The 23189-nt window shown below is 44.6% G+C and overlaps 1 protein-coding gene across 2 annotated transcripts in view; it reads right to left on the reverse strand.

Annotated features, from left to right (window-relative positions):
• Positions 1-18784: 18784 nt before the first annotated feature.
• The window catches only part of Hacl1 (2-hydroxyacyl-CoA lyase 1), a 34130-nt gene continuing 29725 nt past the window's right edge, over positions 18785-23189 (reverse strand). For both annotated transcript variants that reach the window (XM_040747746.1, XM_040747747.1), the window contains 2 exons: positions 21246-21432; positions 18785-18975 (listed from right to left, as the gene is read on the reverse strand). In XM_040747746.1, coding sequence (XP_040603680.1) covers positions 18943-18975; positions 21246-21432 — 220 coding nt within the window. In that variant the 3' untranslated portion in view covers positions 18785-18942. The remainder of the gene's footprint in view (positions 18976-21245; positions 21433-23189) is intronic.

A 23189-nucleotide genomic window follows, 5' to 3' on the forward strand; every position in this document is an offset into this window, starting at 1 on the left:
CATGGTAGACTTATGAGGAGACACATGGTAGACCAGTGGCATAGATCTGGAATATTACACTTGAAATGCCTTGCCAAATGCCTTGTTATGTGGCATGAGCCATTTAAACCTTTCAGAAACAAGGAAGTGTGCGTGTGTTTGTGTGTGTGTGTGTGTGTGTGTGTGAGAGAGAGAGAGAGAGAGAGAGAGAGAGAGAGAGAGAGAGAGAGAGAGAGAGAGAGAAGCTCTAGTCAATGCCTTCAATCTGGTAATACACTGCTGTTAGTCTGCGTGACTTGCTATAGCCCAAGACCACAGACTTCCCTGGAGGGAACAGAGCTTTCTCTCTTACAGGTCTGGAGGCTGGAAATTGAAGACTGAGGCACAGGCAGATTCAGTTCATTTCCGGGGTCCTGAATGTCTTCTTGCTGTCTTCTCAATGGGGGAAGAGTCAAGGTTCTCCCTGAGGCCTCTGTTATAAACATACCAGTCTCGCCTGTGATGGTTCAGCCTCAGTGCATTCATCAGCCCAATTCCTACCTCCAAACACTGTCACCTTGGGTGTCGGTTTCCTTGTTAGAATCAAAGGGAACATGTCTTCAGTCTCAGCAGTGGTTTATTGCCCTGGAAGACTGTTAACTCACTGTGGCCAAGGCTCGACAGCAAGAGAAAAGCATTAAGTAGGGGGATTCCCACTAGACTTACAGCAGACACTTCAGAAGAACCCTTTCAGAACACAGACCACAGTGACATATGAGATACTAAAATGAAACAAAAGAACACAAAAAACCCAGTAGGAATACCACACCCAGCAAAACTATTTTCAGATCTGAAAGATTAACAATAATTTCTCCAGAGCAGCACAAACAGAGGGACTTTATCCCCACCAGACTAGGAAGTCCTACAGTAGAAACAAAAATTCAGGACCCAGCCCGGTGGTGGTGGTGGTGGTGGTGGTGGCACACACCTTTAATTCCAGCACTCAGGAGGCAGAGGCAGGAGGATCTCTGTGAATTCGAGGCCACTCTGTGGTCTACACAGTGAGTTCCGGGACAGACACCAAAGCTACAAACACTGTCTAAAAAAAAGTTTCAGGGCCTAATGGGGGCTCAGTGTGTACGGCCAGGCTAATTTGCATTGTGTTTCCAGCTCTCGTGTTCCCGTGTTCTCTTGGCAAGATGGGAGGAGCAGACTGAAGACCTCTGGGCCTGGGAGTGTGGGAGGAGCTTAGCCTGCATAGCTAGATAAAGGGGGCCACTACCGCAAACCCAGGAGGGAGAACACTGACTCCCAAGTGATGTCCTCCACATACTTCACCCCCGCCACACTAAATTTCCTAAAAAGTTAATCATTAGAAACGAAAGCATAATAACTACCATAATGAAGAGCACTCATTCACACACACACACACATACACTTACACACTCACACACACTCATTCACACACACATACACTCACACACTTACACACACACAGAGACACACATACACTCACACACACATACACACTTACACACTCATACACTTACACTCACACACTTACACACACTCACACACACAAACACACACACACCTTACTAGATAAGCCAACACACAAAATAGAAAGCAAAGGGAAAATATATAATAAATGAACCATAGAAGAGAAGAAAGGAATAACAACAGCAAAAACACAAGGCTGGGTGTGGTAGCACACACTTTTAGTACTTTTGGAAGCCAGAGGCAAGTGGATCTCTGTAAGTTCAAGGCCAGGCTAATTTACATTGTGAGTTCCAGGCCAGCTAGGCTACATATTAAGACCCTATCTAAAAAAAGAATAAAAAAATTTAAAACTAAAAATAACACAAACACTGACATGGAAAGAACTATGCCAAACTTCATGCAACCAACATTACTCATACTAAACTGGACAAACACAAAGCAAACTACAGATCCATATCTTTGATGGACATAATAGATGAAAAGCTTCTCAATCAAATGCTAACAAACTCAATGTAATCGTAGCATTTCAAAAAGATCACACACCAGGTAGGATTCATCCCTGGATACACAGGTGCTCCAACAGAAGCACACAGCAAATGTAGTACATCAGCTGAGTGAAGGAAGGGGGAGTGTTTCTAGACACAGAAAAAGTATTTGATAGGATTCATCATCCCTTCATGGAATAAAGAAAAATAACTCAGCAGATTCAGTTTAGAAGGAAAATACACATACACATGCATACAGGCACCCACACACAGCACTTGCACACACACACTCGAGAACACATACACGCATGCACATACATAGCTCGTGCACATGCGGGCCTTACACACTCATACACACACACACAGCTAATATCAGACTGGATGGGGGAAAGCTGGAAACATTTCCTCTATGATCTGGGATATGGCAAAGATGTCCACTCTCACCACCCTTATTTAATAAAGTATTGGAAGTTTTAACAAGCGCAATTAATCAAGAGAAACACATGGCATCCAATTTGGAAAGGAAGAAGTTTAATTATCTGAGTTTGCAGATGACATGATTCTATCCATATAAAGAACCAAGCACTCCCTCAAAAAACACTGGACTTAGAAAACTATTTCACAAAGCTGAAGGATATAAAGGCAACATATAAGAACAGTAATAGTTTATGTACAAATAAAGAACATCATAAAGAGAAATTAAGAAAATGACCTTGGGACTGGCGAGATTGCTCAGTGGTTAAGACCACTGACTGCTCTTCCAGAGGATCTGGATTCAATTCCCAGCACCCACATGGCAGCTCACAACCGTATGTAATTCCAGTTTCAAGGGACCTAACACCCATGGCAAAATATCAATGCACACAAAATAAAAACAAATACATTTTAAAAAGAAAACTATCTCATTCAAAATATCCATGTCAAAAGTTTATGAATAAATGTACCAAAAAAATAAAGGATCTCTATCATGAACATTATAAAACACTGTTGAGAGACGTTATAGAGGACATGCCAAGAAGAAATGGAACCACATTCTCTAGTTCTTAAATAGGAAAAATCAGGACTATTAAAATAACCATACTTTAAGTAAAATCTATAGTTTTAATGCAAATTTCATGAAAACGCCAACCACATTCTTCACAGAGAAACAAAGCAATTCCTAGTTGATTTGGAACCACACATGATTAGCACACATGAGGTCCTAGGTTCAATCCCCCAGCACTGTCAGAAAAGCAAACAAACAAGAAAACCACTGTCTTAAGAACCTGTAAGCATCACAGTATTTAATTTCAAAGGATAATTCAAAGCTATAGTAGCTAAGACAGCACAAGAACAGACACAGAGGACAATGGACAGAGTAGAGGACCAGAGATTAACCTCATTCACGCAGCTGGCTCATCCTTTCCAAAGGCACTGAGAACATATATCCGAGAAAAGACGGTGATGTCATGAAGTTGGTGCTGGCAAAACTGGATCCACACATGTAGAAGCTAAAACTAGATCTCTTCCTCCAACGATAGCACTTTGAAATCAACCCCAAGTGGATCGCATACCTACATTTTAAACCTGAAACTGAAATTATTACAAGAACACACAAGGAGAACACTTATAGGTGTGTTTACCCTGAGGCCTGAGGTCTGCATGCACCCCAGTAAGAATGCAACCCAATACAAAAGCATACTTACTTAAGACATTGTAAGATTCTTGTGTGTTTCGTTTTTTGTAACTTGATCGGGCAGATCTTCAATATGAACTTGGTAGGACCAGAGGCACAGGTAATGGGATTATGTCAGACTGCATTATATACAAGAAGCTCCTGCACAGCAAAGGAAATAATCAACAGAGCTAAGACACAAACTACAAAATTGGAGAATATATTGGCAAATTATTCATTTTGTAAGAGATGATATCCAGAATTCATAAAGAACTCAGAAGTTGAACTCCAAAATTTTAAATTAGGCTAAAGAACTGGTTACTTCTCAAAGGAAACATATGCAAATACCCAGCAAGTACATGAAGAAGAACACAGTTTCACTAATCGTTAGAGGGATGCAAATCAGAACCACAGTGAGGTGTGCTGGAAGGTGCTGTCTGCTGAGCAGTACCGCTGCCATCTTCATGAGATCAGCTGTGCCTGCTTACAACCACCCATCACAAATGGGCCTGGGCGTCCTTTGACAGGAAGGGGTGGGGAAGACCGCTGCATTCTCCCCTTATCCAGCCCCTCCTCCCAACCATCTGTGTGCAGCTCTGTGCAAGGCCCTGGGACTTGAGGAAGGGTTAGAGCCTGCATATTGGGGCAAGGGGGTCTATGAGGACAATGGGATGCCGGGTGAGGACTTTGTGCTGCATCTGTTTTGGGGTCACCCATGCTCCTGCCAGTACCCTCTCACCCACGCTCTGTAAGTCCAGTAAATTGGTTCTTTATTAAGAACTGTGGTGGGATCTTACTTTGCCTTTCTTTAAGACCTTAGGGGAAGGGTAGACATTGTTCATATCTCTAGGGAAGGAATTTTATCCACACATATTATCAGATATCCCATTATAATATATGTAATGTTATGATAATAAAAAACTGAGTGGCCATCACTGGGGCCTGGGGAGGTAGCTGGGGTAGTGCTTGTAGCACAAGCAGGATTCAACTTTTATCTCCAATACTCACACACACACAAAAAAAAGCCAGGCTTGGTGGCATGTGTTTGCAATCACAGCCCTGGAGAGGGGGAAATACTGGATTTGGTTCATGATTTCCGGTTTCAGTCCTTAGTTGGCAGGATGCATGCCTTGGGTGGAAGGTGGAGCCATTATCAACAGTGGGAGCTGTTGTGGGGAGCTCATCTCATGGTGGCAAAGAAGAAAAGGAAAGAGATGGGAAGGCAGGGCAGGGACGGGAGGGGAGGGGAGGGGAGAAGAGAGGAGGTAGAAAGGGAAGAACAGAGAGGGAGAGGGAATACCCTTCAAGACCATGTTCTCAGGGGCATACTTTTTCCAAATAGGCCCCATCTCCTAACCTCCCAATAAACTACCAGATTACAATCCATCAATGCCTTTGCCTGCTAAGACGGAGCCCTCATGATCTGACCTCTTCCCTAAAGCTTGTCTCTGAACACGGCATTGGAAACCAAGCCCTAGACTTAGGACCCTTTGTGGAGCACACTTCAGAGTCAGTCATAACACTGAGACAGATTAAGCCCTTGAAGGAGACTTGAATTCTGGGGGCTGGGGAGACGGCTCAGCTGTTAGAGCACTGGCTGCTCTTCCAGAGGACCCCAGGTTCCCAGCACCCACACGGTGGCTCACAACCACCTGTAATTTCAAGGAGGTCCAATGCCCTTGTATTAGTCAGGGTTCTCTAAAGGAACAGAACTGATAGAATGAACACACACACCAACACACACACATCCACACATGTGACACACACCAACACACACATGTCACACACACACACCAACACACACACATCACGTGTGTGTGTGTGTGTGTGTGTGTGTGTGTGTGTGTGTGTATGTATGGGATTTTTTATAATTTGTTTTTATTTTGTGTCCATTGGTGTTTTGCCTGCATGTATGTCTATGTGAGGGCGTCAGAAACCCGGAACTGGAGTCACAGACAGTTGTGAGCTGCCATGCGGATGCTAGGGATTGAATGCAGCCAGATCCTCTAGAAGAATGGTCAGTGCTCTCAGACACGGAGCCATTTCTCCAGCCCCCGTGTATGGGATCTATTAGCATTATTAGTCCATGGTCCGAGCATTGAGCAGTGAATGGTGTTCGGTCTGACCTGGGTGTCTCAGCAGTTGCAGGAAAGTCCTAGAGTGCTGCTGGACTTCCGGCTGTTGGAATCCCAAGGACGTGGGTTCTAACACCTGAGTAGGAATGTCTTAGTGACAGGGAGGATGAACTTACCAGCAAAAGTGAGGGCAAGGAGGCGAAAAGGCTTCTGTCTTAGTTACTTTTCTACTGTGTGATAAAACACCCTGACCGAATTTAATTTGTCTCATTAGCCAAATTTCAGAGGGTTGGAGTCCATGATGGTGGAGAGAAGGACTAGCCAAGAGTTCACATCTTAGTCCACTCATGAAGCAGACACAGAGTGAGCACTGGAATCACTGGAGTCTTTGAAACTTTAAAACCCTGTCTCCAGTGACACGCCTCCCCCAACAAGGCAACGTTCCTAACCCTTCCTGTAATATCCCACTAAGTAGGACCAAGTATCCAACTATATGAGCCAATGTCAACCATTCTCCCCAGCTACCACAGCCCACTGGTGACCTCCCTAAGCACCGGCCACGTACATGGTACCCAGACACATGAAGACAAAACCTCCGTACACATAAAACGAAATGAATTTAAAAGAAAAGGAAATAAACTGTGCTTTCTCCAGGGTCATTTCGTCCCCATGATTAGAAGTGAAATCTTTGAAACTGTCTTTCATTTGTTCTTAAACTTGTGGGGGGACTTTAAATAGTGTGGCTGTGTGGATCCTGCCTGACAGATTCCAATATGCTTGGTCAAAATCATCTGAAGCCCCTCAATTGAGTGAAACGCCGACCCCACTCCTCACCCACAAAAGGACACAGCCCACACTAGCAAACGGCTTTGCCAAACACCCATTCATCGCCTGCAGCCAATTTTCTCTGATGTGCCCTAATAGGAGGGAGCTGTGGCGTGGATAATAGCAACCAACAAGTAATTTAAAACTAATTTCTACTTGGTTTGGGAATGCAGCATGTGACTTCCTGGCTGCCGACTGCTGCCTAATTCAGTTTGGCTCAGATGAATGGGCCTTTCCTGAACTAACAGTACGGTTCAGCCTTCCGCTGAGGGGGAGAAGGAAGCCACATCGCCTGCCACGGGAAACACTGCCTGCGCTTGGCTTCCCAGACCGTCAGATGCACAGTCACTGTGTGGTTGCGGCGACTTTGCTGACCAAAGGGCTCCACGATGGGACAAAGTTAGACTTCTGCTGACCCTTGACTTTGTGGGTTGGGACCCAACACGTGAGCAGAGGTGCAGAGGTCGGAGCCCCGAGGAGTGTGTTCTCTACTGGGGGCCAAGCATTTCCAGGAACGGCATATACACCACCCAAGTCTAGGTTAGGTCTCTACCGCCCTCACTAGAGGACGGGAAGCTGAGGCTCACAGAGGCGGTACACCTACCGAAGCAGAGCCCGTGCGGACTCAGCACACTTTTCCCCAGATGAACTCGGCCTCCAGGGGTCCATCTCAGTCTAGAGACCTGCAGATATGCTTGGTGCCACCGAGAGACTGTCCGTCCGGGGGCCACGTCCTTCCCTACCAGTGAGACCAGCAAGCACAGGAAGGTGGCCCTTCTCTGAAAGAAGCGTCTTCCATCTTCTTTGGCCTTTGGAAGCATGAACCCCCGCCCCGCCCCGCCCCGGGTCTGATGAACACCCTCATCTGGTGGCTCCAGGAGTAACCACAGGTCTCTCGAGAGGACCTGGGCTGACAACCTTCACCTGCACCTCTGCCTATGTGGGAAGGAGAAGTCATGCTACCACCCTGGCTGACTCACCAAAAGAAAGCTGGCCCACGGTTTTCAAAGGTTAAGACCACATAAACAAAACAAAAACAAAAAAACAAAAAACAAAAACCAGCCATTTCAATGTTTGCCTTTATCACTGACCTCAGTGCCTGGAAGACAGGGGGTTTAGGTAACAAGTAATTGATTAGCATTTCATAAGCAATAATTAAATGAAAATTTATTGTAGTTACATAACATAGAAATGGTAGCTATTTATTTCTGGTGCCATTATATACCTCCGGGGGAGACAGCTGATAGCCGGCTTTCCACTGGTGTGACAAAATACCTAAGAAATCAACTTAATGTGGGAAATTCTTATTTTGGCTTATGGTTTCTGGGGGTTCAGTCTACATTGGTAGGTCCCAATGTCTTAGAGCCTTAGCAAAGTAGGACATCATGTTAGGGAACATATAATAGAGCATGCTGACCTCATGACAACTAGGAAACAGAGAGAGGAAGGGTCAGGGTTTCATTGAACTCTTCAACAGCACACCCCTCAGTGACCTAACTTCCTCCAACTAGGTCCCACCTTTAAAAGGTTCCTCCTCCTCCCAACAATACCACAGGCTGGCAACCATGCATGTAGCATAACGGCTTCTGAAGAACATTTAAAATCTATTTTGGAGAACATTTAAAAGCTGTAACAAGATGCCAACACTGTGGGCCCAGGAAATGCTCACTGGAGGTTTCTTGTTATCTTTTGCTACTGAAGGAGGACAGTAGAGAAGGGATGTGTTGATTCTGAAACACTTTGCGAGTATGAGCCACTAGGTAAGAAAGGAAAACATAATTAAGTCCTTCAGGGCTGAGGATGTAGCTCAGTTCATGCATGCTTGCACAGTGTGCACAAAGCCCTGGGTTCCATCCCTAGTCATGAGTAAGTGTGGCACAGTGGTACATGCCTGCAGTCCCAGCTCTTAGGCAGGAGGACCAGAAGTTCACAGTCATCGGCTACATAGTGAGTTCAATGGACACCCCGTCTCGAGAAGAAAGAGTTCATTAGGTAAGCATCCATACACAAAACGTATTGCAAATATTAAACATAAAATACAGTGGAAACTGAGGATATATTTACATTGGCAATGAAACCGATACATGTCCATGAACAAATTTAAGTTCTGTAAGGTCAATTTGGTAAAAACCTTAAAAACCTTGCTGAAGGACAAATGTCACCAAGCAAACAAAACAACTACTTCATGAAACTGAAAGATGTTATTCTAGAAATAATGACAAACTAAGACCCCAAATATTCGCTTCCTACTGACTTGACTAATCAGTGACACTCTGTTAACCACACCCTTTGTCTCCTGTAATTTGGGTTTGCTCATCCTGGAGGGACTGCCCTGATCCAAATGGTTCATCCCCAGTGAAGGCAACCTTCCATGTGCTGTGGCTGCCAGTTCACTGTTTACCCAGCTTCACCTTTTTCTTCCTGTGAAAGACTTTAACTCACTCATGCTTTCTCCACTTGACATCCCCTAGAGTGTGGGCTCATGTATCTCTGTGAGATGTAGTATATAGATCTATTTTTTTCCTTGGCATGGGATGGGGTGGGGAACAGTGTTTCTGTGTAGCCCTGGCCATCCTGGAACTCACTCTGTAGACCAGGCTGGCTTCGAACTCACAGTGATCCACCTGCCTCTGCCTCCCATGTGCTGGGATTAAAGGTGTGAGCCACCACCCAGCTAGCTCCTACTCTTAAATGTAAATATAAGTGTAGTTTTCAGTGGTATTTGTTGGCCTTATTAATGAACTTTAAGCAACTTTTACAGAATTAATTTGCTTCTATTAATAGACTATTTTTGAAAACCATGTCCACCACAGCACAGGGGAGTCTGGAGAGATGGCTCAGTTAAAAGCATCTGTTGCTCTTCCAGAAGACCTGAGTTCAGTTCCCAGCACCCACAGTGGGTGGTTCACAACTGCCTGGAACTCTGGCTCCAAGTGATCCGACACCCTTATGGCCTCTGTGGTACCTGCATACACATGCTACTTCCCAGAACACACACTAATAAAAATCATTCTTATAGCACATACACATAAGGACATGGAAGAACTGTTTAGTAGTAGAAGCATTTGGTTAACATGTGCAAAAAAAAAATCCTGCTTTTAATCCTTGCCACACAATTGCTCAAAACCAATACCCAAACAACCTTACTTCCACTAAAATACTATATTTGTGAGGTTTTTGCCACTATAATAATATGGCCATTATTCATAACTGTGTTAAAATACCTGAGGGAGGTGTACTGACAGGGAAGAACTGTTTTGACTTGTGGATTCAGAGGTTCCAACCCAAGATGAGCAGACCATCATGCAGGGACTTGTAGGTAGAGCAAAGCCGCTCACCTTGCGGCAGGCAGGAAGCAGAAAGTGCTAAGGAAGGAGCGGAGGACCTGAGATGGCTCTCCTAGGCACACCCCTAATCACCTACTCCCCCCTGCCAGGCCCCACCCACTTTTCACCACCTCCCAGCAAGAGCGCATATTCTGAATCCCTTAGTGGATTAATCCCTTGATGTGGTCAGACCCCTCAGATCCAATCACGAGGCCCAGATGGATGGGCTTGTGGAGGACATTCCTATTCAAACCATCCTGTTCACCCTAGCCTCCAAATCCTCATCTCCATCACAGAATGTAAGCTGCATTTGGTACAGTCCTTCTCAGCCTTTCTAAGTCTGCAGCCCCTTAACACAGTTCCTCATGCTGTGATGACCCCACCCTTAACATTATTTCCTTGCTACTACTTTTTTTCTAAATTACTTTTTTAAAAAATGTTTTTATTTTTATGTGCACATTTGTCTGTGTTAGGTTATCAGATCCATGGAACTGGAGTTAGTTGTGAGCCACCATGTGGTTGCTGGGAACTGAACACGGGTCCTCTGGAAGAGCAGCCAGTGCTCTTAACCACCGAGTATCTCTGCAGTCCTTGTTGCTACTTCTTAACTGTGATACTGTTACTGTTAGAATGGGAATGTAAATATCTGATATGCAGAATATCTTTTGTACCTGCATACACAGCCCTGTGAAAGGGCTGTTTGAACCTCAAAGGGGGGAAAGCCACTCGTGGAGAACCACTAATTTAATACATCTCAGGTGCCCGCAGTCTAAACAGCTCTGGTACTGATGACAAGTCCAAGTTCAGACTTTTCTGAGACTCGAGGTAAGTTGTGAAGCCCCATAAAAGTAAAAAGCAAGTTGCATACTTCCAACATATAAGTCCGGAGTAAGCATTCCCATTCTGAAAGAGAGGAATGGGGCGTGGAAAGGAAGAATGGATTCAGCAGAGAAAACATTAAATTCTGTAGCTCGCAGGTACACTGTGGGCAGTCCACGGCAATGACCTTGCTGTTTGCAGCACACAGGGCCTCTCTCTCAGGCTGGTGGGTGCTCCCTGCCCACACCTCTGCGTGGCAGACGGTTCCCCGGGTTCCACTGTGCTTTTGACTTCACCCCCAAGCTTCACACAAAAACCTCTCTGGGATAGCCTGTGGGGATTGCAGTCTTCTTCCAAGCTGCAAGATGGGCACCTCCATGACCTAGTAACACTTGGAGCCTTATAGTGCTTAACTAGCTGATGGTGGGAAGTATTTCCCTGCGTGGTCCCGTAAGAGTTTTCTTCTCAAAGAGAAGCTTTGCACCCAAGATGGGTAGAATAGCATTCCTAAGATGCTCAAGGCATTGTTCCTACTGCCTGGACATAAAGCACTTGCCTTACTTTAAAAAAAAAAACATTTGTTTATTTATTTAAGATTTAGACATAGTGTTCTACCAACATGTATCCCATGCCAGAAGAGGGCAAAATACCTCATTATGGATGGTTGTGAGCCACCATGTGGTTGCTGGGAATTGAACTCAGGACCTCTGGGAGAGCAGTCAGTGCTCTTAACCTTCAAACCATCTCTCTAGTCCTGGCTTACCTTATTTTTAACAGCACCAATCTCTTCAACAGCCACTCTTTCCTGGATCCTAACATTTCATGAGTTCCTCTTGTGGGAAAACTGTTTTTCTAACTTTTAGCCATGTTTTTTGTTCTCAAGTCTTATTGCAAACATGAAAAAGCCTCCAGCAAGCCAGGCGGTGGTGGCGCACACCTTTAATCCCAGCACTCGGGAGGCAGAGGCAGGCAGATCTCTGTGAGTTTGAGACCAGCCTGGTCTGCAAGAGCTAGTTCCAGGACAGCCTCCAAAGCCACAGAGAAACCCTGTCTCGAAAAACCAAACCAAACCAAACCAGAAAAACAATCAACCAAAACAACAACAAAAAAGCCTCCAGCAATAATTACACAACAGCCCCAATGCTTGGGATTTCCTGCCTTGAGATTTCCCGTCAAATTAGTTCGTTAAAAAAAATCAGCCTCAAAATCTAGAGCATGGAAATTTTTCTTAAGTGGAATTTCATGAGGGGCCTCTACTTTAATTCCCAAGGGAGTCCTCATGAGCACTTTTACTCTTCTTGTTTTACCTACATTCCATCTCCTGAACTCTCACCAGGACTTTGTTTTAGCCTTTTAAACCTCTGGACTGCATTTAATATTCAAACCAGTTTAAAAAAAAAAAAAAAGCTTAGAAACCACATGGTCAGGTGGTTCCAGCAATGCCCTCTCTTCTCAGTGCCAGCTTTCTGAATTAATCTGTCTTGTCACTGTGATCAGCTTAAGGCAGCAAAGATTTTTGGTTCGTGGTTTCAGTCCATGTTTGGTTACCACGGCTTTAGGCCCTTTGTAAGACAGAAATGTCACGGAGGAAGGACGTGGTGGGGGAGAGCAGCTCACTTCATGGCAATAGGGAGCAGAAAAGATAATACACCCATGCCAACAGGCTTCCTTCTTCCTACATAGAAGTGTTAAGGAATTTTAAAATTACACTTATTTGTGTGTACACACACGAGCACGCATGCTACAGTATGTGTGTGTGTGTGTAAGTATGTGTATGTGTGAGTGTGGTGTGTGTGTATGTGTGAGTGTGGTGTGTGTATGTGTGTGAGTGTGTGAGTGTGGTGTGAGTGTGGTGTGTATGTGTGTGAGTGTGGTGTGTGTGAGTGTGGTGTGTGTATGTGTGTGAGTGTGGTGTGTGTGTGGTGTGTGTGTGTGAGTGTGGTGTGTGTGTGTGTGTGGTGTGTGTGTGTGTGAGTGTGGTGTGTGTGTGAGTGAAGTGTGTGTGATTGTGGTGTGTGTGGTTGTGTTGTGTGTTTTGTGTGTGTGTGTGTAATTGTGATATGTGTGTGTGTGAGTGTGTGGTCACAAGGAAACTTGTAGGAGTTGGGCATCTCCTTCTACATTAGCGCAGGTCAGGTGTGGTAGACAGTGTCTCCATCAGCTGAGCCGTTGCTCTTTCTTCAGTCCCGGCTCCCAGCCCACAGGGTGGCACCACCCATACGCAGTGAATTTTCTCCCACTCATTAATGTTCTCTGAAAAATTCTCTCTCACACACACAAGCAAAATGTTGTTAACTAAACATTTGCTCAGTTTTTATTAAACATCTCTAAGTCATCCCTAAAGCCAATCAAGTTGAAAGAGTAAACATCAGTTAGTTTGTAAAAGCAGCCGAGTACAAATAACGACAAACACTGTAGAGAGTAACACAGTGTTTAGGGTGAGAGGCCGGGGAGGAGGGGCCGACAGAGCGGGAGGTAGCAGGCGGCACATTGGGCTATTTCTTTTTTATGATGCTGTGGGTAAAAAGTTCAGACCACAGCCCTCAATGTGAAAGAAATGTTTATTGTCAGCAATTGAACTTAAAATTTGAACTCTATTTTGCCAAGGTAGAAGCCTAAAGTTCAATTAATTTGGAGCCTCATATGCCCCCAACCTCTGCCCCCAAGCATTGTTAGTCTATTTAATACGTCTGGGCTTCTGGTTCTTGGAAGACAGGTTGTCTTGCACCTTGCATTTAAAAGTCTTTTAGGGCTTTGGTGATGTAAGTCCCTGTGTCTCTTCCTTCCAGGGACAGTGGTACCATTAGTCACCATGGGGCAGGTCTGGAAGGTGATGGGGGTGGCTTGGGTTACATGGGGGTGGGGGTGTTAACTTAGCATGGATACTGTGTGTTCCAGAGATACAATGTAGCGGAAGCACCAGGGAGAAGGCTTTGCGGAAGGATACCTGGAGCAAGGCTGGGGTGAGGCCACACCTGGCTTCCTGACCCTCCCCTGACGAGAGTGGGAGGCTGTCATTAAGAATGTTCAAGGACCAAGAGAAGAAGCCTCAGGAGGAAACCCACATGGCCGGAGATCAGCCACACCACACCGCTGGACCCAAGACCATAGGACAGAAGGGAAAGAAATGATGAGCCTAGCCACTTGTGAGCAGCCCTCCGTGCCCTGAGACGGAAGACACTGGATGTCTACCTGCGCCTCTCTTTGCTCCCTAACAGGAGGGTTAGCACAGCATCTGAATTTGCTGTGGGTATGTTGACCAGCTCTCCCTTTTCCTGGACAGAAACGCCTGGAAGAGGAGGGCAGACGGAAGATCGTCCGGGGGAAACGGCGAGCAGAGGCAGCCGTGCCTGAGAGAGCTGAGCCCACAGCAGTCTCTCCGCTGCTTCTACAGGTAGAGCATGGAGGCCATCAGCGGCTTTCTCCCGCATTAACAGCAGCAAATAACAACCAAGTGACGCCAGGGGGATCAACCTTCACCAGAACAGTCCCCTCCCACAGCCATCAAGGCAGGCCACTCAGGCTTTTTGCCAAATCCTCAGCTGGCACTTCTGCATGGTAATGCAGTATTTCCTAGCTGGCACTTATTCATGGTAATGCTGTATTTATTTCCCCACCTCTCTCACTTAAAAGTTACTCAGCACTTGGGAGGTGGTGGCAGAAAAATTATGAGTTTGAATATAGCCTGGGCAACATACTGTGTAGGTCAGGCTAACCTAAAATTTAAGGTTCCCCTGTCCTGTCCTTCCAAGTCCTGGGATTACAGGCACATACACCTAGAGAGAATTTCTCAATATTCCATCCTTCTAAGAAGTAACTACTATGATAAGACTAACTGCAAAGTTGTTCTTCAAAATAAAGTGCCCATGGGATAATCTGGTCTTAATACCTCTGGACTGACCTCTGCTGGCCAGACCATTAATCAGACATTTTTTTCCTTCTACTTGAGATAATGTGGTCAGAAAGGGGGGCATTTACACTTAATTATATGGATTTATGTGGTTCAGCTTAAAAATAGTAAGCCCTCCACATCATCATTTGGCTGTCAGGCAGGCACACGTGGGCAGGGGAGATGAAGGAAGTTCTGTGAGCTACCTAGGCTGGATGCTGTGTGTTTTCTCCTTTGCAGCTCAGGCTCTCTAGAAGAGTACGTAAGCAGGTTTGGATCAGGGGCCTGTGAGGAGCCATACAATGCTCACTGCAATGTCTCCTGGGTTCTATCTAAAGCTAGAAATTCCCCACTGTGAGGCAGTCTCTTGTGCTCCAACTTAGCCAATGCAGACAGATCTGGTATAAGGTATAAGCTAAATTTTGATATAAAGACTTGTGCTCTGATCGATAAAAATTGTAAAAATAACATCTATATCCATTTCTAATATTTTAATTCTATTTATTTGTTCATTTTTTAATTTGATGTGAGTGCCTGCATTTATCTGTGCATGTCTGGTTTCTGAGAGGCCCTAGAAGGACATTGGATCCCCTGGAACTGGAGTTACAAGCAGCTGTGCGCCTCCAAATGGATGCTGGAAACCAAACCTAGGACCTCTGCAAGAGCAGCAAGCAATGAGCCATCTCCCCAGCTCACAATTCTAATATTGTAAAATACAGTTGCTGAGTTTTTAAATGCTTACTTTTAGCTGGGGAGATAGCTCAGTGGTAGACTGTTTAGCACGTACAGAATCCTAGATTCAATTGTCAGCAAAAACACTTTAACATCTTCCAAGACACAAAAATGACATCAAAATACCTCTAGCACTAAGTTGTGTTAAAGCTGCTAAATATAATCAGGTGGTGGTAGTGTACACCTTTAATCCCAGCACTTGGGAGACAAAGGCAGGAAGATCTCTTCAGTTTGAGGCCAGTCTGGTCTATAGTGAATTCCAGGACAACCAAAGCTACACAGAGAAACCCTGTCTCAACCCCACCCCCCCCAAAAAAAGCCAAAACAAACAAAAAAGTCCATGAGACATGTGTTAAAGTCTTGAAATTCCAAGCGATATTGCTTGTCTTTTTCTCCTATTTTCATAAGCACAGGTTTGGGTGCATTTACTTATTTGACAGGATTCCTTACTTTAAAACAGATTATTGTGCATGTGGACATAATGCATATATGTGGGTATGTGTGCCACAGCTATTGGGTAGAGTTCAGAGGACAACTTTGTATAGTTGGGTCTGTCCTTCATGTATCTAGGTTCTAGAGATCAAATTTGGACATCAGGCTTGCAAGACAAGTGGTTTTATGATCTGAACCATTTGCCCAGTTTCTTTCTGCTTACTTATTAGTTATTGGCCGTGCCGAGGACTGGACTCAGCTTTGCATGTTCTAGAACATACTTGAGTCTCATCTCCAGACCTGTCTCTCTTGAGGCAGTTTCTCCACGTGGAGCTCAGGTTCACCTTGAGCTCTCACTGTAACCCAGGCTAGTGAGAGGAATTTTTAAGCTCCTTATAATCTTTTCTCTTTTTATTTAAATTAGAAACAAGCTTGCTTTACATGTCAATCCCAGTTCCCTCTCCCTCCCTTCCTCCCCAGCCCCCCACCGACCCTCTATTCTATCCCCTTTCTGCTCCTCAGGGAGGGTGAGACCTTCCATGGGGGATCTTCAAAAACTGTCTTATCATTTGGACCAGGGCCTAGGCCCTCCCCTGTGTGTCTAGGCTGAGAGAGTGTCCCTCTATGTGGAGTGGGCTCCCAAAATCCATTTGTGTACTAGGGATAAATACTGATCCACTACCAGAGGTCTCATAGATTGCTGAGGCCTCCAAACTGACACCAATGTTCAGGGGGTCTGGATCAGTCCTATGCTGTTTTCCCAGCTATCAGTCTGGGTTCCACGAGCTCCCCCTTGTTCAGGTCAGCTGTTTCTGTAGGTTTCTCCAGCCTGGTCTTGACACCTTTGCTCATCACTCCTCCCTCTCTGCAACTGGGTTCCAGGAGTTTAGTTCAGTGTTTAGCTGTGGGGAGTTTAGTTCGGTGTTTAGCTGTGGGTGTCTGCCTCTGCTTCCATCAGCTACTGGATGAAGGCTCCAGGATAGCATATAAGGTAGTCATCAATCTCATTATCAAAGAAGGGCATTCAAGGTAGCCTCTCCACTATTGCTTAAACTGTTAGTTGGGGTCAACCCTGTAGATCTCTGGACGTTTTCCTAGTGCCAGATTTCTCTTTAAACCTATAATAGCTCCCTCTATTATGGTATCTCTTTTCTTGCTCTCCTCTATTCTTCCCCTGACTCAATTTTCCTGTTCCCTCATGTCCTCCTCTCGTCTCCTCTTCTCCTCATCTCTTTCTCCTAACTCCCTCTCCCCTCCCCCATGCTCCCAATTTGCTCAGGAGATCTTGTCCCTTTCTCCTTCTCCGGGGGACCATGCATGTCTCTCTTAGGGTCCTTATTCCCTAGCTTCTCTGGCGGTGTGGATTGTAAGCTGGTAATCCTTTGCCCTATGTCTAAAATCCATATATGAGTGAGTGCATACCGTGTTTGTCTTTTTGTGATTGGGTTACCTCACTCAGGATGGTTTCCTCTAGTTTCATCCATTTGCCTGTGAATTTCAAGATTCCATTGTTTTTTTTTTCCCGCTCCAGTGTGTAAATGTACCACATTTTCTCCATCCATTCTTCAGTTGAGGGACATCTAGGTTGCTTTCAGGTTCTGACTATTACAAATAATGCTGCTATGAACATAGTGGAACAGACATCCTTGTTGTATGAATGTGCATCTTTTGGGTATATGCCTAAGAGTGGAATTGCTGAATCTTGTGGTAGACTGATTCCCATTTTCCTGAGGAATCTCCATACTGATTTCCAAAGGGGTGTCTGAGTTTGCATTCCCACCAGCAGTGGAGGAGTGTTCCCCTTTCTCCATATCCTCTCCAGCATAAACTGTAATTGGTGCTTTTGATTTTAGCCATTCTTACAGGAGTAAGATGGTATCTCAGAGTTGTTTTGATTTGTATTTCCCTGAAGGCTAAGGATGTTGAGTACTTTCTTATGTGTCTTTCAGCCATTTTAGATTCATCGTGTGGTCCATCAATGACCAAGATATCCTTAAACAGCACATAACTATATACATCATGGATAATTCTGTTGGTCTCTGTGCAGTGTGCATACACAAGTTAGTTAATCTATAATGGCTAGTTTGGAGATGGTGTGACTTCTCTGGATCATGAAGTTCTTTCCAGGACAAGCATTCAACTCATCAACTACAAGACAAGCTCCACTACAAATGAGACTAGAACCAAGTCATCAAAAGCAAAAGGAATCTAATACTCCAATTTTACTGAAAGTATCTCTGTATTACATTACTTTTGCAGCTTTCATTTCTTTCTCCAGAAAGTGTTGGGTTTTTTGTTTTGTTTCTGTTTTCAAGACAGGATTTCTCTGTGTAACAGCCCTGGTTGTTCTGGAACTCACTTTGTAGATCAGACTGGCCTTAAACTCACAGAGCTCCTCCTGAGTGCTGGAATTAAAGGCGTTCACCACCATTGCCTGGCCAGAAGGTGTTTTTAAAAGATAAAAGTTTTAACTTGGGAAATGGGTTTACATAAAAGGAAACCAATGTGTAACTTCGCAGTTAGACACTTACAATGCTATTATTTGGTTATTTGTGTGGAAATTAGTCAATTTCCTTATTTGACAAAATACCTGGGAAAATCAATTTAAAAGGAAGAAATATTTATCTAGTTTTTAAGCTTTATTTTACTTTTAATTATGTGTATATGTGTATCTGTGTGTGGGTGTGTGCATATGAGTGTAGGTGCTCACAGAAGCTGGTGTCCATGGAGTTTCAATTACAGATGGTTATGAGAACCCATCTCATCATGTATTCTGCAAGGGTAGCTTGTACTCTTAAGTGCTGAGTCGTCTCTCCAGCTCCTGGCTCAGTTGTGAAGGTTTCAGTTTGGCACTTGGCCCTTTTGTTTTTGGGCCTGGGGTCTATCATGATAGGGAACTCATGAGGGGGCTTGCTCATCTCAGGTATCTGGGAAATGGGCTTGGGGGGATGGGGGTGCACGTCCAGCAACGTCTCTACTCCAGGCCACTTCCTAAAGACTCCACCACCTCCAGCAGGGCCACCAGCTTGTGACCAAGCCTTTAGCATTGGCCTTCAGGATCATTCAATAAGACCCAAAGCCATAACAAATTATAGAAATCTTTTCTGTTTTTAATCAAATTCTTTACAATAAAACTTAATTTAAAACATTTTAAGATACAATTTTAGCAGTGTGGTAATTTTGCTAGAGAAAGTAAATTCTACCTTGCTGGAAAGAGAAAATTCCTCAAAACTATCAACTAGTTTATTCACATGTTAGAACGGGTGAGCCAGTGAAAATCCTAGAGAAAAAAAAAAGGACAACATTCAGTCAGAAGAAATAATTGCATTAGACTCACTGTAATTGCTTTAAAATCTAGAAGAACTATACAATTGTGGTAAAATCAGGTTTGTGTTTGGTCTAGTCAAAAGGAGCTAAAAATTAATTGGTCTTGTATAAAGCAGCCTAGGAAACTCATTTTTTTCTGATTCTTCTTCCACTAACAGTAATCAGGACACAGAAAACCAGAATTAGAAAGAAACAAAATTTACTCAGCAGAGAAGATGAGACCATGATCCCAAGTCTGAGAAGCACAAACAGGAGGAACTGCAGAGCGTTTTATAGGACTAACATTGTCCTCCCCACTTGGCTAACACACAGTTACCATAGAACAATGGTTCTCAACCTGGGGTCATGGCCCCTTCAGCAAACCCCTACTTCCAAAAATATTTACATTATGATACATAACAATAGCAAAATTACGGTTATGAAGTAGCAAAAAAATTTATGGTTGGGGTCACCACAACATGATGAACTGTATTAAAGGGTCGCAGCATTAGGAAGGTTGAGAACCACTGCCACAGAGACATTCTTCACAAAGTAGGAAACAGCCTGCATTGTGAATCAGTGGCAAGTGGTGATGGACAAACATTTATTTAAAAAAAGCTTGGAAATGAAAATGTGTCAGAATTCCACTGGAATGAAGGTAAAAAATGTTAAAGTATTTAATATAAGAATAATTCTATGACACCAACTGGCAAACTAAGCAATAGTGGAGAGGCTACCTTAAATGCCCTTCCCTGATAATGAGATTGATGACTACCTTATATGCCAATCTAGAACCTTCATCCAGTGGCTGATGGAAGCAGAGGCAGACACTCACAGCTAAACACTGAACTGAACTCCTGGAACCCAGTTGCAGAGAGGGAGGAGTGATGAGCAAAGGGGTCAAGACCGGGCTGGTGAAACCCACAGAGACAGCTGACCTGAACAAGGGGGAGCTCATGGACCCCAGACTGATGGCTGAGAGGCCAGCATGGGACTGATCCAGACCCCCTGAACGTGGGTGTCAGTGAGGAGGCCTAGGTAATCTATGATGTCTTGAGTAGCATATCAGTATTTATCCCTGGCATACAAATGGACTTTGGGTGCCCATCCCACATTGAGGGATGCTTTCAGCCTGGACACATGGGGGAGGGTCCAGGCCTTGCCCTGGATGAAATGACAGACTCTGGAGATTACCCATGGAAAGCCTCACCCTCCCTGGGGAGTAGAGTGGGAATTGGGCAGGGGGTCTTAGGGGTTGGTGGAGAGTGGGGGAGGAGGGGAAGGAGAGGGAGCTGGGATTGACATGTGAAAAAAGATTGTTTCTAATTTAAATTAAAAAAAAGATTAGAAAAATGAAGAAAAAGAATCCTACAGAATGACTAATGGGGGTGATAGTTTATACTTCTCCAGAAACACCCAAATGACATTCAGAGGAAAACTGTAGAACAGATTTGAAGGAGAGCCTTACAAGGATTGGAAAGACCCCAGCCAAGGCCACCTGCCCGCTCCCCGGCTTATCCTATGTGTGTTCATCTGCCTGACCAGTGGGCTCTGTTCCTGGTACCCTTTCTCTTGGCTTTAAGATAAATTCTGAAGTCTCTGATGTCTACCTTTACACAAACAGAATTTAAGCAGAACTTATATGCAACAGTTTTCAAATTAGTTGCTGTGTTTTATTGACTGCTCAGTATCTGCCCATGGGTGCCCATCTTGCTCAAAGAAGAGAGAGACTGACAGCAGATCTGTGTCTAGGAACCAAGGGAGGGTACTAGCCACTGAGTCACTACGCACAAGAGGCCACACAACCGACGCACCGAGTGCAGGTCACCTACACTGCTGATGCGTTTTCTTCTCTTTCCGCCCTCTGTCCTGGCCTGCTCCCCTCCACACAGAGCCCCGCCTCTCCATCTCCTCCTCGCTAACTCTTCAGATCTCAGCTTAAGCACTACTATAACTTAAGCTTTGCCTGTGACACCTATGCATTTCTTGGGTCCGGTCACATCCTTGCTCTGTCGAGTAGCACTGAGCTGTGAGGCACCCTACTGTCTGTCCACTTCCCCTGCTGATCTGTGAGCTCCTGTGGTGGGGACTGAGGCTGGCTTTGCTCACTTGTCACTCTAACAAGCACACGTAACAAAATCTCAAACTCAGAAACAAACTGAGGAGGAACTCTGGACAGCAGGGGGTGTGCCTTTCAGGGAGAGAATATTCGTTTCTTGCTTTCTGCCTAGCAACTGAACTTACCTGGGCCTTCCGTGTGCTCTGTGGTTCAATCATGATGTTGATAAGACAGGGTTTACTTGTGTCTTCCAGTGTCTGCCTCAGAGAGTTTTGGAGTTCTTCTGGTGTTTTTACAAAATACCCTTTGCCTCCAAATGCAGTCATGACCTGCTCATAATGTGAGTTTGGCAAGAGACACATTGGAGGGACACTGAAAAGCAATTGTAAACCCACAAAATTTAAACCTTTCAGCTTATAGAAAAGAGAAATTCTCAACATTATCTGTGAAAAATGTAAGCTGACCTACCCACAGGCATACTTTTCTTTCAGAACAGCTCTATGTAAGAAGTATGTAAAACAAATGTAGTTTACCCTGTCTTTCCCTTACTCCATCTCATATAAACAATAAATAAAAGTCCCGTGGCTGCAGGCTGTGATGTGTGTGGTCATGTAAATCTTCAGGGTGCTAACTGGCAAGGTCATGGGGCAGTCTGGCCCACGTCATGTGTCCCTTGATACAGCTGGCTGCTTAGCACTCAGAACCAGCAGAGGGCATGGTATGGAGGCAGCACCATCAGAGCTCAGACGCCGGCACATGACTTTCTGCTTAGTGTTGCTTGATCTGAGACAGGACCTTGCTGTGCAGCAGAGATTGGCCTGGAGCTCAGTGTATAGCTCAGGATGGCAAACTCAACTCTGGATCCTCTCGTCTCAGCCTCCCAAGCACTCATTAGTCTCCCCCATATTTTCAACTGAGTCTTTTTTTTTTTTGTATATGATGGAGTCCTGACATGTCTTAGACTCATCAGCTCAAATGATTCTCTGTTCCAATTTCCAGATAGAATAGGTGGACTACAAGTATATGTTGCTACACCTGGCTCTCTGTTAATTCTTACTGTTTATATGGCAACTTTCAGAAATGATAAGAATGTTTCATATATAATATGGCAGCCATACTGTATTTGGATTTTTTTAACTAGACTTTTTTAAAAGACTGACTGATAATTGATTGATTGATTTTAAGGCAGGGTTTCTCTGTGTAGCCCTGGTTGTCCCAGAACTCAGTTTGTTGAGCAGGCTGGCCTGAACTCAAACTCAGAGATCTGTTTGCCTTTGCCTCTCGAGTGCTGGGATTAAAGGTGCATGCCACTATGCCCAGCAACAAAAGATTTATTTTTATTTTATATGTATACGGGTGTTTTGCTGGCATGTAAGTCTGTGTACCAGAGGTGTGATGTGCCCAAGGAAGCCAGAAGAGGGCATCAGATTATCTGCAAGTAGTGCCATCAACTGACAAAGTTTTATGTAACTCAAGCTGGCCTAGACTTACTATGCAGCCAAGGACGGCCTTGAATTGCTGATCTTCTTGTATCTACATTCTGAATGATAGGTGTGCTCCAACACTCCCAAAGTAAGACATGATGGTGATCAAATTTAGAGCTTTGTGCTTAAGAAGCAAGTAATCTCCCAACCGAACCACACCCTCAGCCCAGAAACTAGACTTTTCACTTTACTTATTTTTAACTAAATTAAGTAGTAACTTGATTGGGGCTACTGCACCAGATAGTAGTTTACATTATCAACTAGAATGAAACCGAGAGGCGTGGCATGGTGGTTTGAATGAGAAGGGCCTCCATAGATGCCTATGCCTGGATGATAGATGCCTATGCCTGGATGATAGATGCCTATGCCTGGATGATAGATGCCTATGCCTGGATGATAGATGCCTATGCCTGGATGATAGATGCCTATGCCTGGATGATAGATGCCTATGCCTGGATGATAGATGCCTATGCCTGGATGATAGATGCCTATGCCTGGATGATAGATGCCTATGCCTGGATGATAGATGCCTATGCCTGGATGATAGATGCCTATGCCTGGATGCTTGGTCCCCACGGTGGAACTATCTGGGAAGAATTATGAAGTGAGGCCTTGTTGGAAGGTGTGCCACTGGGGACAGGCTTT

This window comes from Mesocricetus auratus, unplaced genomic scaffold (assembly GCF_017639785.1).
Source record: "Mesocricetus auratus isolate SY011 unplaced genomic scaffold, BCM_Maur_2.0 Super-Scaffold_100006, whole genome shotgun sequence".
NCBI classification, from domain to species: Eukaryota; Metazoa; Chordata; class Mammalia; order Rodentia; family Cricetidae; genus Mesocricetus; species Mesocricetus auratus.